Source organism: Coturnix japonica, chromosome 2, assembly GCF_054131305.1.
Source record: "Coturnix japonica strain WE chromosome 2, WE-NBRP24, whole genome shotgun sequence".
In the NCBI taxonomy this organism is placed as follows: Eukaryota; Metazoa; Chordata; class Aves; order Galliformes; family Phasianidae; genus Coturnix; species Coturnix japonica.
Genome location: NC_140664.1, coordinates 74365325 through 74379393, shown reverse-complemented (window position 1 = coordinate 74379393; position 14069 = coordinate 74365325). Strand labels below are relative to the sequence as shown.

Below are 14069 nucleotides of genomic sequence, written 5' to 3'. Positions count from 1 at the left end.
TGGGAGACACCTCAGCTTTCCAATGCCAGCTGACTTGAGTGCTGCAAGGCTACTGCATCTCGGTTAATAGAAGCTTATCTAATCAAGACAAGAAACAAGAAAGGGAAAAAGGCAGCCTACTGAAATGACTGAGTGACCAGCATGGGGAAAAAACAGATACCAACATGAGATTTAACACAGGATAACTAGATCTTTCCAGAGAAAAGATAGGAAGATGGCAGTAGAAAGCCAGTGGTTCACCACCTTATACACCAGAGAGACCATAAGTGTACATTAAGGCACTGCCTTCTGCTATAGCACCCTGCAATAATGCAGGTATCCAGTACCTCACAGCAGTGCAGGAAATAGCACTGATGTGAAAGATTACAGGATCTAAATGACTAGCAACTAGCAAGGTAACAAAGGGAAGGATGAGCAAGAGAACAGAATTCAATACTGACTGCTTTGTCACAGCATTAGTGGGAATCTATGCCTACACAGAAGAGGTAATTAAGTATTGAGTTAATCGAACTTTCCTTGTTTCCTTGCTATTCTTCTCATTCCAAATGCATTTGCTTCCTAAGTATGGCCTGTTTCCATTCTTCTTGAGCATTTGCTTTTGGATGTATCAAGGAATAGAGCACCCAGGTACCACTCAGGCTTTTTGGTGCCATACTCATGCTTTATTAAAAAAAGAAATAATAATAAAACCAAAACAAACCAACACAGCTACAAGATGCTAAGAAAAAATTCATGTTTACAAAATACCTGCGGGCAACTTGAAGAGATCTGAGCTCACTTAGAAATGAAAACATCACCTGCTGGTTAACTTAATTTAGTCGCAATACACCATCTGAACTTAATCATCCCAAGCAATCATCAGCCATTCTTAAACTCTGATTGCATGTACAACAATGATCATCTGTAGCACTTTGATTAGAAAAGTCCCTGGGAAAATTTAAAGGTACGTGGACAAGTGTGAGAGGAGAACTTATTAAAGGCCACCTTGCAGCTCATGTAGAAACTGGATACGTTCATTCTGGCTTTTGCTCTCCCCTGTAAGTTAACTGCGATTCCTCTGTGTATTAAAGAGAAGTCTCACTGAAGCTGCTCAGTGAGGGAAAGAAACTGATAGAACGTGAATCCGTATAGTTGCCGTGACATGACATCAGTGCTATGTGTCTTACTAGCTTTATGGAAGCACTTTGTGCAAGTCTCAAGTAGCTTGAAACCACTCCTGAAACAGCCCTTGGTCATTCCTATGAGGTAGGTGCTGTCTTCCCTTTGGAGGAGAAAGAACAGACTTAACATACAAGCACTTGTGCCACAAGAACTGAAGGGATAGCACAGACACAAGCAGAACTGCTACTGACTCCATACTGGAGTGAATTCAACTGAATACCAATAAATAGCTGAGTAGGGTACAGTAATATTATGTCATGACATTAAATACCACCTATGGCTAAGACCACTATAAGTTTGTATGAACTAACAGCTTCCAGCCAGAGAAGTTAACATTGACCTTGGATGGTTCATAGTAAGTCCTATGATCAGTCTTGTTACAATTGTTCAGCTGTCAGCTCCTATGCAACTTGCTAAACTGCTTTCTCTTCCATGCTCAGAACTTAAGCATTCAGATGTTAACTACTAATTGCAGAGAGGAAAGCTGAAACCTTAACATTCTTCTTTCTAATCTAATCACAGCACTGCAGCCCTATTGCAACTTCTCTTTAGTTCTGTGCAGTGTAAGATACTGAAGGACTAACCTGCTCCAAGACTCCCTCAAAGTGTTTAGCCCTTCTTGATGAAGCAGAACCTGGATATCAGAGGTTGCTGGCCTGTCTTCTCATCCTTTGCTCTTCCTCTTGGAGTCCCACTTCATCCAGAGTAGCTCAGATCAAGTTGTTATTGAGGAGCTTCCAAATCTCGTGAAAAGCTGAATGCAATTTAAGGTTACGTATTCCCAGAAGGTGGGGGCCAAACAAAAAGCCCATCTTGATTTCAGCTGAGATGCATATAATCTATAGAAAGGAACTAAAGTCAAAACTGAGTGTGTCAGCCCCTACAGCAGCTATAGATTTTACCATACAAATCATTTATTACGTGAACAATGCAAGACTGAATGTAGACTCCTAATCCTACCACAGAGGCAACACTAAAGGCAAAGTTGTTGCATGTGTAACTGGAGCAGTCAGCTGTTACAAAGTTACTCAGTTTGCCAAGTGATCCCCAAGATCATTCAGCAATCTTCCCTACTAAAACGATTCTACTTGGATTGCCATATCATGAAGTTGATGAGAGCATGACTAGGGATCGCTCTTCCCATTCTATTTCCCACACGGAGATTTGTTGAGAACAACTCCGCAGTTCATTCCGGCACTCTGTGTATTAAGACAGTGTGAGTACATCAGTGCAGGTTGTTTCAGAGCTTAGAAGTCTCCAATGTATGACATGATTTATTAGTATTGCTCAACTCATGCTGGCTTAACAGTTGCAGAACAAGAACAGATCCAAAAGCCCTTCTATACATGTGATTTTTTTCCCCCCCTTCCTGATCCTCATCTCAAACCAGTGCCTTTTCCTGCACAAGCTCCCAGATAACCTTCAGACACAGAGAACTGCAACTGAGATGAAAACAGTCTGAGCCTGAGAAGCAGCAAACTGACTTTGCTTTACCTGCTCTCCTCCCCCTCCACCCTCTCAAAGTTACAAGTCCTGGATGCAATGGATGCAAATCGGCATCTGTGTTCCTGCTGATTGTGTAAACTGGGCCTACCACAAGAAATCCCATGTTGGCTACATAAAACCTCTCTGTTGAAGTACCATAGTACATAGTTAATGTAAATACTTCTGTTTCTAAGGAGAAAGCCAAGGAGGTAAAAGCTTAACTCGGACCAATCTACTGACAGCTCTAAGTTAGAGGTTTAAGAACTGTAAAGGTTGAATTGAACAATTTGTCATTTAAAAAGATTACCTGAAGCTTTTCCTATTCAGTTTCAAGCACATGGAATACATCCAAGTCCTCGCCCCATGTAAAGCTCAAAGAAAATCCCATGTGTTTCTATACAGACAGCATTCAAGTCTTTGTAAGTACCAGGAATAGACTGGAAAGTTGTTTGGGCTCATTCAAAGCCTCTTGGGTAACACTGCAGAGGTACCACTATATTGAGAACACCTGAACTGTTGGAATGACTCAACCACCATTTAACAAGTTGGGTATAAAAAAATTTATGTAGTAATACCAATTGAGCACACAAATTCCATGCTTCACGAGTCCCGCTGCTGCGTAAGAGTTGTCCTAACACCTATGCAGATGAGTTCAGGATGTTGACATCACTGCATGCCCGGGTCAAAACAGCAGCAAAATATCTATCGCTACAAGCAGCTATACCCGATTGTGCCTTTAGAATGCAGAAATGCAGATGGTGAGTGTCTGGAACACGGCTGGACACACAGACTTGAATCTGTGTGTGCAAATAGAGAACAAAGTTACCGAGGAGAAAAACCGTATACGGATTGTGATACAGACAGGATACAATCAAGACAGATTAAATCACCAGACATTCAGATGATGGGGAGGGGAAAACATCCTTCCAAGTATACGGATGACAAGCCAGCATTTAAAAGAACTCTAAAGGCACATTTCAGGTAACGCGGTTCTGTTAAGACCAACTGCTTACACGCGCAGGCACAAATCTTAATGGCTCCCCCCCAACAATTATTTAACAAAAAAAAAAGAGAAGTGCATTTTCAGTAATATTAACACCATTCAGTTGAACTGTTCAGTCCAAATGTTTAGCGGTATTTTTCCTTATGCTGACACGGACTCCGCACTACTCCAATCCAAAAAAAAAAATAATCAAACCCAACAGGCAGGATTAGTAAAGGTTCAATTGTTGCACTAGTTAACATTTACTCATCAGAGCCCACTGATCTCTTCTGTGCCCTCTTGCGGGGCAACCTCCTGGGTGAAGCTTTATCTGAAAGAAAACAAGGCAGGGCATTAGTTGTATCACCTACTTCACGCTTGCTGTTATATGACACTGCTTTTATTAGCATGATGCATCACGGAAGAAGCCAGGCTCAAGCATCTCAATGCTTTAAAACAAAAGCAAAGAACACTACATGCTATTTGCATCCTAGATAGTAATGAGAACATCCCTATACTCTAACATGCAATTCTAGAGCGAGTTACTAAACCATCACTTACTAACCCAAAAACAACCACCCCAAAACTCTCCTGATGAATCTGTATCTTTTGCTGTTTTAGATAAATCAGAATCACACCCATTTATTAACTCTCTGAAAGTTTAATTACTAATTATTAGCTGGTTTTAGTTTACCCGCCTGAAGAATGTGATGGACCCTCCCCCTTTAGCCAGCGTAGCCTTACATGAAATATTTCTATATTCATACACATTAATAGAAGTGTTTTGGCTGTGAAAAATCACCTGTGCAGAAACCATCCACATTTAATTATGTGAACGGCACTTTGTAATCAGCCATCCCAGGCAGGGAAGCCACCAAGATTTAGCTGCATGAGCACAGGGTACCAGAAACCTGTTCTTTCTATTCTTTTCTAGTGACAAGTGACAGGACGAGGGGTAATGGCCTCAAGTTGCGCAAGGGCAAGTTTAGGTTGGATATTAGGAAGAACTTCTTGTAGTTAGGTACTGGAATAGGCTCCCCAGGGAGGTGGTTGAATCACCATCCCTGGATGTGTTTAAGAGCCACTTGGATGCGGTGCTCAGGGATATGATTTAGTGGAGGGTTGTTAGAGTTAGGGTACTGGTTAGGCTGCGGTTGGACTTGATGATCTTCAAGGTCTTTTCCAACCTGGGTAATTCTATGATTCTATGAAACTTAGGATAAGTTTACAACTGTCCTTCTCCAGTGCCAGCTCTTACATAGGCAGCATCTTCAACTCTTGTACTGTCATTCATAGTCTGTATGAAGAAAGAGGTGAGCTGGTTGCTGAGCATTTGCTTACAAATGCACTCTTCTTAACTGGGCCTTACAGTAATCTCACTGTTCACAGCATGGGCTAACAATGCTTTTATTGGCTTGATGGGTGCTCAATCTGCACACATCTAATGCACCTTCAACAGAAGAAGCATGAATCTCTGAGGATCCTGAATGTTTTCCAAAGCATTATAGCACAGAGCTAATTTAACCAAACTAGGAATTAAAGACAATTAAAAACTTAAGCCTCGTGTTTCCTAGCCCTCAGGTACTGAGATGGATCTACTTAAGCTTAAATGGGGATGAGGGTAGAATTCAAACACTGACAAGATAGCTGGCTCTTCAGAGAGGTTTATCTCTACAGGCCTTCTGTACTATACACCATTACAATATAACCAAAGGTACTCTGTATGTATCATTTAGATCTACAAATACATAAAGTAGAATGCATATAAAGTGTCTGGATGGTTGTATGCATCTGTTCTGTATCTTACTGCTCATGCTACACTACCAGCCATTGCATGCAGGCAGAAAGGCTTCTATCCATGCCTAATTATCACACAGACAATACATTTAGAGCTTCCACTCTTGATCACCAGCATTTGTCTCACCTCTTCTACTTTGCACTGAAGCAACAGGAAAGCAATAACAAAAGAAACAGCAAAAGAAGTTAGAAAAATTCAAACACATACATTATAAAGACATTGGAAAGTTGTTTTGGGCATTTTTGAGCAAAAATTTAGTCATTTTGGACATGAAGAACCCAGATTCCAAGTTGAACTTGTCTTTGGTGAATACACACATGCAGTGCTTATTTAGAACTTCAGTCTGCAGGCAAAGCTTCTAACCAACTTACAGGAACTTGCAGGTATTTGGATGTTAAAACCTTTTTTGATCCAGGTTTTGGGTAGCGTCATGGTTTTGTCATATGTCATACTGCTGAAAAAGAGCCTATGAAGTGTAAAAACAACCAGCAATTGCCATTACTACCAACCAGGCAAGTTGGTTCTGGATAGGAACAGGCTGTTAATAATGTAATCACTAAGACCAGTGCTTTACACAACTACTTATTCCCTAGAACATGTAGGTGTGTTCTGGAAAATCAGTATTAGCTACTTGTGAAGTTAAGCTATTTGACTGCTTAATTTCGTGGCAGAGGTCTACTTACTTATTTGATTTAATGTTTCCTGGGGAATCCAGCTCATATCAACATCATTCTGATTTGATGTTCCCATCTCAACTTTCTGTACCGGTCTTTTTCTCTGAAAAGGCAAGAAACAGGTTTTTGCTTTCCACAGCGTTCTGAGAGAACACGTATTGTAAGTAATCAATAGTTCTTTAATAAACAGCAAGTGTTTCATTAGGAGACAAACTTAGGGTTAGTCAGTAACTGATGCTGCCTTGACATATTTAGCAATTTATTTGCCTAGGTTCGGTGTTAAAGCTCTTAATTCTGAAGTTCTGAAGTTCTACCTGTACCACTGAACACTACAAGTGATTACTACTCCACCCCTCTCCCTGTACAGTAAGGCCTTGTGTTGGGCTCGTTCAGCCTAGAGAAGAGAAGGTTGCGGGGTGACCTCATTGCAGCCTTTCAATACCTGAAGGGAACCTACACCCAGGAGGGGAGTAAACTCTTCAAAAGGGCTGACAATAGCAGGACACGGGGAAATGGTTTTAAGTTGAAAGAGGGAAGATTTAGGTTGGATGTCTTCACTAGGAGAGTGGTTAGGCCCTGGAACAGGCTGCCCAGGGAGGTTGTGGATGCCCCGTCCTTGGAGGTGTTCAAGGCCAGGTTGGACGGGGCCCTGGGCAACCTGATCTAGTAAAGGTGTATGTTTGGTGGCCCTGCCAGGCAGGGGGGTTGGAACTACATGATCCTTGAGGTCCCTTCCAACCTGGGTCATTCTGTGATTCTGTGTCACTAACAACACAGACAGCGCGCCACTTACCTTCCTAGATTCTAGTAATTGATGTAGGCCAACAATAACAAGCAGCCCAAGTCCAGCAAGGAACATGTACATGAAGATCCTTTAAAAAAAAAAGATTTCAAGTCATTAGCTGAACATCATAAGGGTTTAAGGAAATGTATAAATATAGAAACTAGTGCTAGCTTTGGCCACAAGCTCATTAGATCTCTCCCAAACCATTTTATAGATGTGTGGGTGTGGAGGGAGTGAAAATGAACCTGAAACCTACGTGTTAACCAACATTAAGTAATTGACTTTGATTCTGAACAACAGAACATTGAAGAACGTTATACAAGCTAGAAAACCACATGCATAACTACTGAAATTCAGTGCCTGCAATAAGTCTTTGATCTATGGTGTTTTCAAGATGTTGGGACATAGAATCATAGAATCACCCAGGTTGGAAAAGACCTTGAAGATCATCAAGTCCAACCGCAGCCTAACCAGTACCCTAACTCTAACAACCCTCCACTAAACCATATCCCTGAGTACCACATCCAAATGGTTTTTAAGCACATCCAGGGATGGCGATTCAACCACCTCCCTGGGGGAGGACATACAAGTTTGTTTCTTGACTGCTTTAACCACCTGGAAAAGCATCAGTGAGCTGCTTATTCACTGATGCTATTCCTTTGACAAATACGATTTCATAGAACAGCTACTTTTAGGTTTGGGTTTTTTTAAAAGGTTTTCAAGTATTTCTGAAGACCTTTTTTGAGTGTTTTTAACATTTCTCTCCTTCATTAGGATATTTGAACACTTACAGGCACAGCCTATGCTTGCAAAAATATAAAGTATGATCAGGTCTAGCTGGTCTTTTAAGAAAAAACACTCCTGAAAGAAGCCTGCAACCAGTAGAGGAAGTGCAACAAAGAATGAGCACGAGTTCCTCTACTTCCTATTCAAGGCATCTTTTAGCTTAAACTTCAATTATACTGGAGTGCTCCAGAAGCCAGTTGTTCCAGCACAACCCAGAGCCCAATCCATAAACCCTCAGCATCTTTTACTTAGAGGAAAATGGCCCAGTAGCATTACAAAAGCTTAAGAGCTTTGAATTGCTATGTAACTGTGTAACGCTATGCCTTATTCCAGACTGAAGTCCTCTGAGGACTCAGGGACATAATAAAAATACTGAAGGTCCCTAGTACTAATGCACATCTTAATCTGGGGGAAGAAAGCTCAATCAACACTGCAACAGTCAGATGCCTTCAATACCATCAGTAATATACGGGAGACCTAACATTCAGTAAATTAAAGGTATGAGAACTATTTTCACTGCCCCCCATCAGCAACTTATTCTAGTACACCAACTGAATGTTAAACTTCAGTCTCCTTACGTTTCTCCATCCAGTCCATCTTCTTTTTCAATAATTGTAACCGTTTGATTGAAGACAGCATCTTGAAACATATTACCCTGTATTAAAGAAGTTTCCACATTAAATTATTTCCTTCAACACATACAGCTTCTCTATCTTCCCATGTTCTTGGGAAAACTCTAAGAAAACACTGCAATGAATTTCAATATAGTGCTTACACTTGCATCTCTGTAGTTGAGGTTGATAACTAATCCAAAAGGACGGCCACCCATAGGCTCAGCAGGGATGAAAGAGTACTCAAACGTAGCTTGTCTCTGTGGTGGAACTACCGTATTCAGGGGGAGAGCTGTGAAGTTCTGGATATAAAACTGGTAGTCTTGAGGGTACCGGAATGAAGCATCAAGAGACTCAACAATGAAGTCTTCTGTACCCTTATTGGTGAAGCCTACCAGGAATTTCACAATGTTGTTTGCTGGAAAATCTGAAACGAGAATATTTAACTATTGACAATTCTCAGCATACACAGTCCCTGTTAGACCCCACTTTTTTCAAGAGTACAGGCATTGATTTAACTGATAAACTTTAAGCACAGTAAGGAATATGGTAGATTGGCACAGGACTCTTACCTTCACCTTTGACAAAAAGTATTGTTGTATCAGCACTAGGTGAGGCCTTGGGTTCTCCTGACAAGTCTTCTTCCTCTTTTTCTTCTGTCTAAGACAAGAGACTTCGTTAAAAATCCTATAATAAAAAGTACAGGCAAAGACCATGCTTGCTTTATGAGAATCCCACATGATACATAAGACATAGAGATTTTGGAAAGGGTCCAGAGGAGGGCCACGAAGATGATCAGGGGGCTGGAGCACCTCCCCTATGAGGACAGGCTGAGGGAGTTGGGTTTGTTCAGCCTGGAGAAAAGAAGGCTCTTCTCCATTGCAGCCTTTCAATACCTGAAGGGAACCCCAGGAGGGGGGTAAACTCTTCGAAAGGGCTGACAATAGCAGGACTAGGGGAAACAGTTTAAGTTATAAGAGGGAAGATTTAGGTTGGATGTTAGGGGGAAGTTGTTCGCTAGGAGAGTGGTTAGGCCCTGGAACAGGCTGCCCAGGGAGGTTGTGGATGCCCCATCCTTGGAGGTGCTCAAGACCAGGTTGGACGGGGCCCTGGGCAACCTGATCTAGTAAAGGTGTATGTTTGGTGGCCCTGCCAGGCAAGGGGGTTGGAACTACATGATCCTTGAGGTCCCTTCCAACCCAGGTCATTCTGTGATACATATCAGTGTGTGAAACCATACCATGATGAGCACCAGCACCAGTTCCTGTGGCCGTAGAACTAGCACTAAGTCTGTTCTCCTTCTACATTTGATCTGCACTATTTTTAGCATTTATCCTTCTCTAACTGACAAAAATGACTAAACTCAGCTGCATCTGGTCGTAATTAAAAGTATTCTTACCACAAAGCAAGAGTAAGGTTTTTGTTCAGGGGTGGAAGGAAAAGAGCAGAATCAAAGTATTCACTATTCGCATCACTAAGCTATTTCTACTTCGAAATCATCAGTACAGAATATCTAGCACACCCTCTATGGCCAGCTTTGCAAGTCATAAGTTCATAAATATCAATAAGACTAATAGAATCACAGAACTGTAACTGGGACTTCACTTGTACTATGCAAGTCTTCTTCCCCGCCAGTCATACCCCAAACTTACTTATTTTAAACCAGAAATGTAAGAGTTTAACCAGGTTCTCACATAAGCCCCTTATCTCACTTGGAGGTCACAGAATCACAGAATTGTAGGGGTTGGAAGGGACCTCTAGAGATCGAGTCCAACCCCCCTGCCAAAGCAGGTTCCCTACACCACGTCACACAGGTAGGCGTCCAGGCGGGTCTTGAATATCTCCAGAGAAGGAGACTCCACCACCTCCCTGAAGGTCCTTTCACAAACTGCAGTTCTGACAGCAGGAACCTGGCTGTCTCCACATGTCATCCCCAAAGGTAGTTCAGGAAGACAAATCCTTTTGAAGCTTCAAGCAGAATAGAAGCTTAAAGGAGACTCTGAAACAGCTACTTAGAAATATCAATATACTATTAAACACACACTTAACTGTGCACCTTCATTCACTTTTGGTCAGATTCCTGCTTATGAAAACACATTTATGTACAGTTACCAAGTCTGTAGGCTCATCTTCTTCAACTTCAGCTTCATCATCTTCATCTTCAACTACAGTATCTTCCACTGCTTCCTCATCTTCCGTAGCATCTTGAGCTGCAGCTAATAAGCCCGAACCTATTGAAACAAGATGCAAGCACAAAAGCTTTTCAGTATCTCCTAAACCAACAGAAAACTGCTGCAGTTTGCAGAGGGCAACCAAGTTGCCATGAAAGCTATTAAAATACATCAGTTTTTATCATTGCTAACGTGAAATCTAAGGTGATTGCTATTATCGGTAACATTACTTTGGGAGTTTATGTTTCTTTTAAGACCAGCAAGCTTAGTAAATGATTAACTGCCCTTTTCATTTGCTGGCATCAGAACGCTACGCTTTTACAGGTAGTTATAAAACAACTTTACATTAAGCTTTCTTATCTAGGGAAGTATTTTAATACGATCTCCTCAATGCACCAGCATATTAACCTGCTCAACAGAGCTGGATTGCCAGTCAGAAAAGAACAATGACCTAGAACGAGGTAAGTACAGTCGAGCAGTTGATTCCTCCTCTACTTTTACAGTGCTGAGTTTCATACATTGAAACACTGAGCAGGACAGACAGGCCTGAATCCAGCAGCAGACACAGGGCAAATTTACACCTGTTTTTAGAGCACGTATCAATCAGGCCGAGGACTTTTACTAATACAAGGGAAAATGGATTCTCATAAGAGCTGTGAGGCAGTGGCACAGGCTGCCCAGGGATTCACCATCCCTGGAAGTTCTCAAGAAAAGTGTAGATGTGGCACTGAGGGACACAGATAAAGAACACAGTAGTTGGACCAGATGATCCTTCAGGTCTTGTCCAACCTTCACCATTCTATCACTTAGAAGACCATAGAGCTCTGCTGATTCTTTCCCAATGAAGTTAATGCCTTCCAAAAAACGAAGGAGCAGAAATGAATGGACGACGGAATTGCGCAAGCCTCAATCTCCTCATTGCTCTGAGCACACACGCTAAGCAAACACTCGGAAACTTTCACGTGGGACAGAAACCCTTGACCAAAACCTCTTTACAGCTTAATAGTTTCAAAAGAAGCCAATAAAACCCCTCTCTCAGCCTTCCTATGGGTACACTTAAAGACTCTGCCCGACCACATGCGACGTTCGAGAGCAGCGATTTTATCTACTGAAGTTCTCGAAGACTTTAAGCTCACAATAATAGATTATCGAAGGCCTCCCGGCTGAAAGGGGCAGAAACGAGTTTTAGGCATCTTTCTCACAGAGCCCAAGCTCACAGCGTTACCACAGGACGCCCAGGATGGCTGATGATGTGGCAGGAGGGGGAAAGGAGCGCGGGAAGAGACCGAGGCGGCCGCCCACCACCCACCCACCCACCCACCCAGGCAAAGGGACGGCTACAACCACCACACGGTTAACGAGAGCGATCTGAAGGACACCGCGGCGGGCGGGCCGCGTGGCCACCACAGCCATCACCGCCACCACCCCGATATCAGCCCTTTAACCCCCTTCACCTGCGCCGCCACCCCGAAGCAGGAGGGAGGCGGGAAAGACGAGCAGGGCGAACAGGAGCAAACACGGCACGCTCCTCATGTCGGCGGCAGGCCGGCAGCCCCCCGCCTTGCGCTGCGGGCGCTCTAAATGGCGGCCGCCTCCATCCGGGCCCGCCCCGCCCCGCAACGCAGCGGACGTGGCTCCGCCGAGGAGGAGCGGGGCTATGACGTGAACTTAGCACACGTCAGCTCTCAGCGCGCTGCTCATGCGCCTGAAGGGTCTTCCTCTATACTTTCATTAAATCCATTTTGAACCTGTACATCAGAAACAACAGCAACAGGAGCTGCCTGTCTGAGTAGTTTTTATCTCAGTCTCCCCGTAAGCAACTGGAGACCATCCGTTGCTACAGGGCTAAAGAAATGATCCTGCCCCTGTGTTTGGCATTGGTGAGGCTCCATCTCAAGTGCTGGAACCTTACTAGAAATCAGTAGTGTAATACAGTCTAAATGAAGCACAGGTGGTGTTCAGGTAGCTGGGAATGACTGCCCTTGACAGGCAATCCTGGGCTTGGCTAGTTACAGTATATTAGCAGTGTGCCCAGGTGGCCAAGAGAGCCAATGGCATCCTGGCTTTTATCAGGAATGGTGTGGTGAGCAGAAGTAGGGTAGTCATCCTGCCCCTGTACTTGGCATTGGTGAGGCCTCACCTCGAGTACTGTGTTCAGTTTTGGGCACCTCAGTACAGAAAGGACACCGAGGTGCTGGAGCAGGTCCAAAGAAGGGCAACGAGGCTTGTGAAGGGCTTGGAGAATGTGCCCTATGAGGAGAGACTGAAGGAACTGGGGCTGTTTAGTCTGGGGAAGAGGAGGCTGAGGGGAGACCTTATTGCTCTCTTCCAATATCTGAAAGGTGCTTAAAGTGAGAGCAGGGCTGGTCTCTTCTCACTGGTGATAGGAAGAGAGGAAATAAGTTGTGCCAGGGTAAGTTTAGGTTGGATATCAGGAAACACTTCTTTACAGAAAGGGTTGTTAAGCTCTGGAATAGGCTCCCCAGGGGGGTGGTTGAGTCACCATCACTGGATGTGCTTAAAAACCATTTGGATGTGGAGCTCAGGGGTGTGATTTAGCAGAGGCTTGTTAGATTTAGGGTACTATGGCTAGGTTGTGGTTGGACTTGATGATCTTGAAGGTCTTTTCCAATCTGAGCAAATCTATGATTCTATGATTTCTGTCAGACATACAGTCTGACATACTCAGTGGCAGAATGTTTTATTCTGTAGAGATCTGTATGCTGTTTAACATAATCTTTGGTCAAATGTGTCTGACTTAAACAACAATGGCTTTTTATGTATGTATTTTATGTTTTATGTATTCACATACATAAAAAGTGTTTATAGTAATGGCCATTATTGCTATTCTTCTGTTTGGCATCTCACATGCTGGATGCTAATTCTGAGCAGGAAGGAAGGAACTCTTCCTGTTATCCATGTGAGTCCTGCATGCGGCCGTAGCTGTGTACAAGCACTGGACTCCTGCATTTCAGTTAGTATTTATTGTTATAATGAAAAGTGCCTTCACTTCCATTGCACATATCACAAAAAGAATTATGTTTCCTAATAGCTATGGTGATAAGTTTACCTTAGGCTGCTATTTTCTATTTCATACTTCTGACTCTTGCAGGTGTGAGGTACAATCTAGATTAAATTTGTCATTGCCAGCCATGATGACTGGCAAATAGATATGCAATCCCCATGTTGTGTTCTACAGTGTAATGCAGACACACCAGGGAACTCTTTATTTGCCAGCTCCAGCTGTCTGTTTTTTGCTCTTCTGGCAGGAAACGACAGTAGTTGGTGGTTCAGTGCCACAACAGCGGCCATTTTACTTTTTGTTACGTGTGCCATATATTGGAAGCGCTGAGGCACAGATTAAATATTTCTGTATTCTTTTTCAATAAGGATGGTAATTTTAAATTCCATTATGTAAGGAACTAACTTTAACTCTCTCATTTAACACATGCTCAAGCACACCTTTGTAAAGCAATGCATATGAGCAATAGCTAGATCAGTCAGGCTGCTTTGATATTGTAGAGTCATAGAATGGTTTGGGTCGGAAGGGACTTGATGATCTTCAAGGTCTTTTCCAACCTGGGTAATTCTATGATTCTATGACCTTAAAGATCATG

The 14069-nt window shown here is 42.9% G+C and overlaps 1 protein-coding gene across 2 annotated transcripts; it reads right to left on the bottom strand.

Annotated features, from left to right (window-relative positions):
- Nucleotides 1–3191: 3191 nt before the first annotated feature.
- Nucleotides 3192–12068, bottom strand: SSR1 (signal sequence receptor subunit 1). 2 transcript variants are annotated; one of them, XM_015854548.3, is made up of 8 exons: nucleotides 11907–12068; nucleotides 10394–10512; nucleotides 8854–8941; nucleotides 8446–8708; nucleotides 8249–8325; nucleotides 6894–6972; nucleotides 6110–6203; nucleotides 3192–3959 (listed from the first exon to the last, which is right to left on the bottom strand). In XM_015854548.3, the coding sequence occupies exons 1-8, from the start codon at nucleotides 11983–11985 to the stop codon at nucleotides 3892–3894; spliced, it is 867 nt and encodes a 288-aa protein (XP_015710034.1). In that variant the 5' UTR covers nucleotides 11986–12068; the 3' UTR covers nucleotides 3192–3891. The 2 variants fall into 2 exon arrangements, with proteins under 2 accessions (XP_015710034.1, XP_085393904.1); XM_085537778.1 differs by lacking the exon at nucleotides 3192–3959 and adding an exon at nucleotides 5500–5567.
- Between the last annotated feature and the right edge of the window lie 2001 nt (nucleotides 12069–14069).

Coding starts and splice junctions, on each gene's coding strand:
- SSR1 (XM_015854548.3), bottom strand. CDS start 11,985: ATGAGGAGCGTGCCGTGTTTGCTCCTGTTCGCCCTGCTCGTCTTTCCC. Junction 6,973..8,248: donor GATGGACTGGATGGAGAAAC/GTAAGGAGACTG, acceptor TTTTTTTTAAAG/GATCTTCATGTACATGTTCC. Junction 3,960..6,109: donor GGAAACATTAAATCAAATAA/GTAAGTAGACCT, acceptor GTTTTCTTTCAG/ATAAAGCTTCACCCAGGAGG.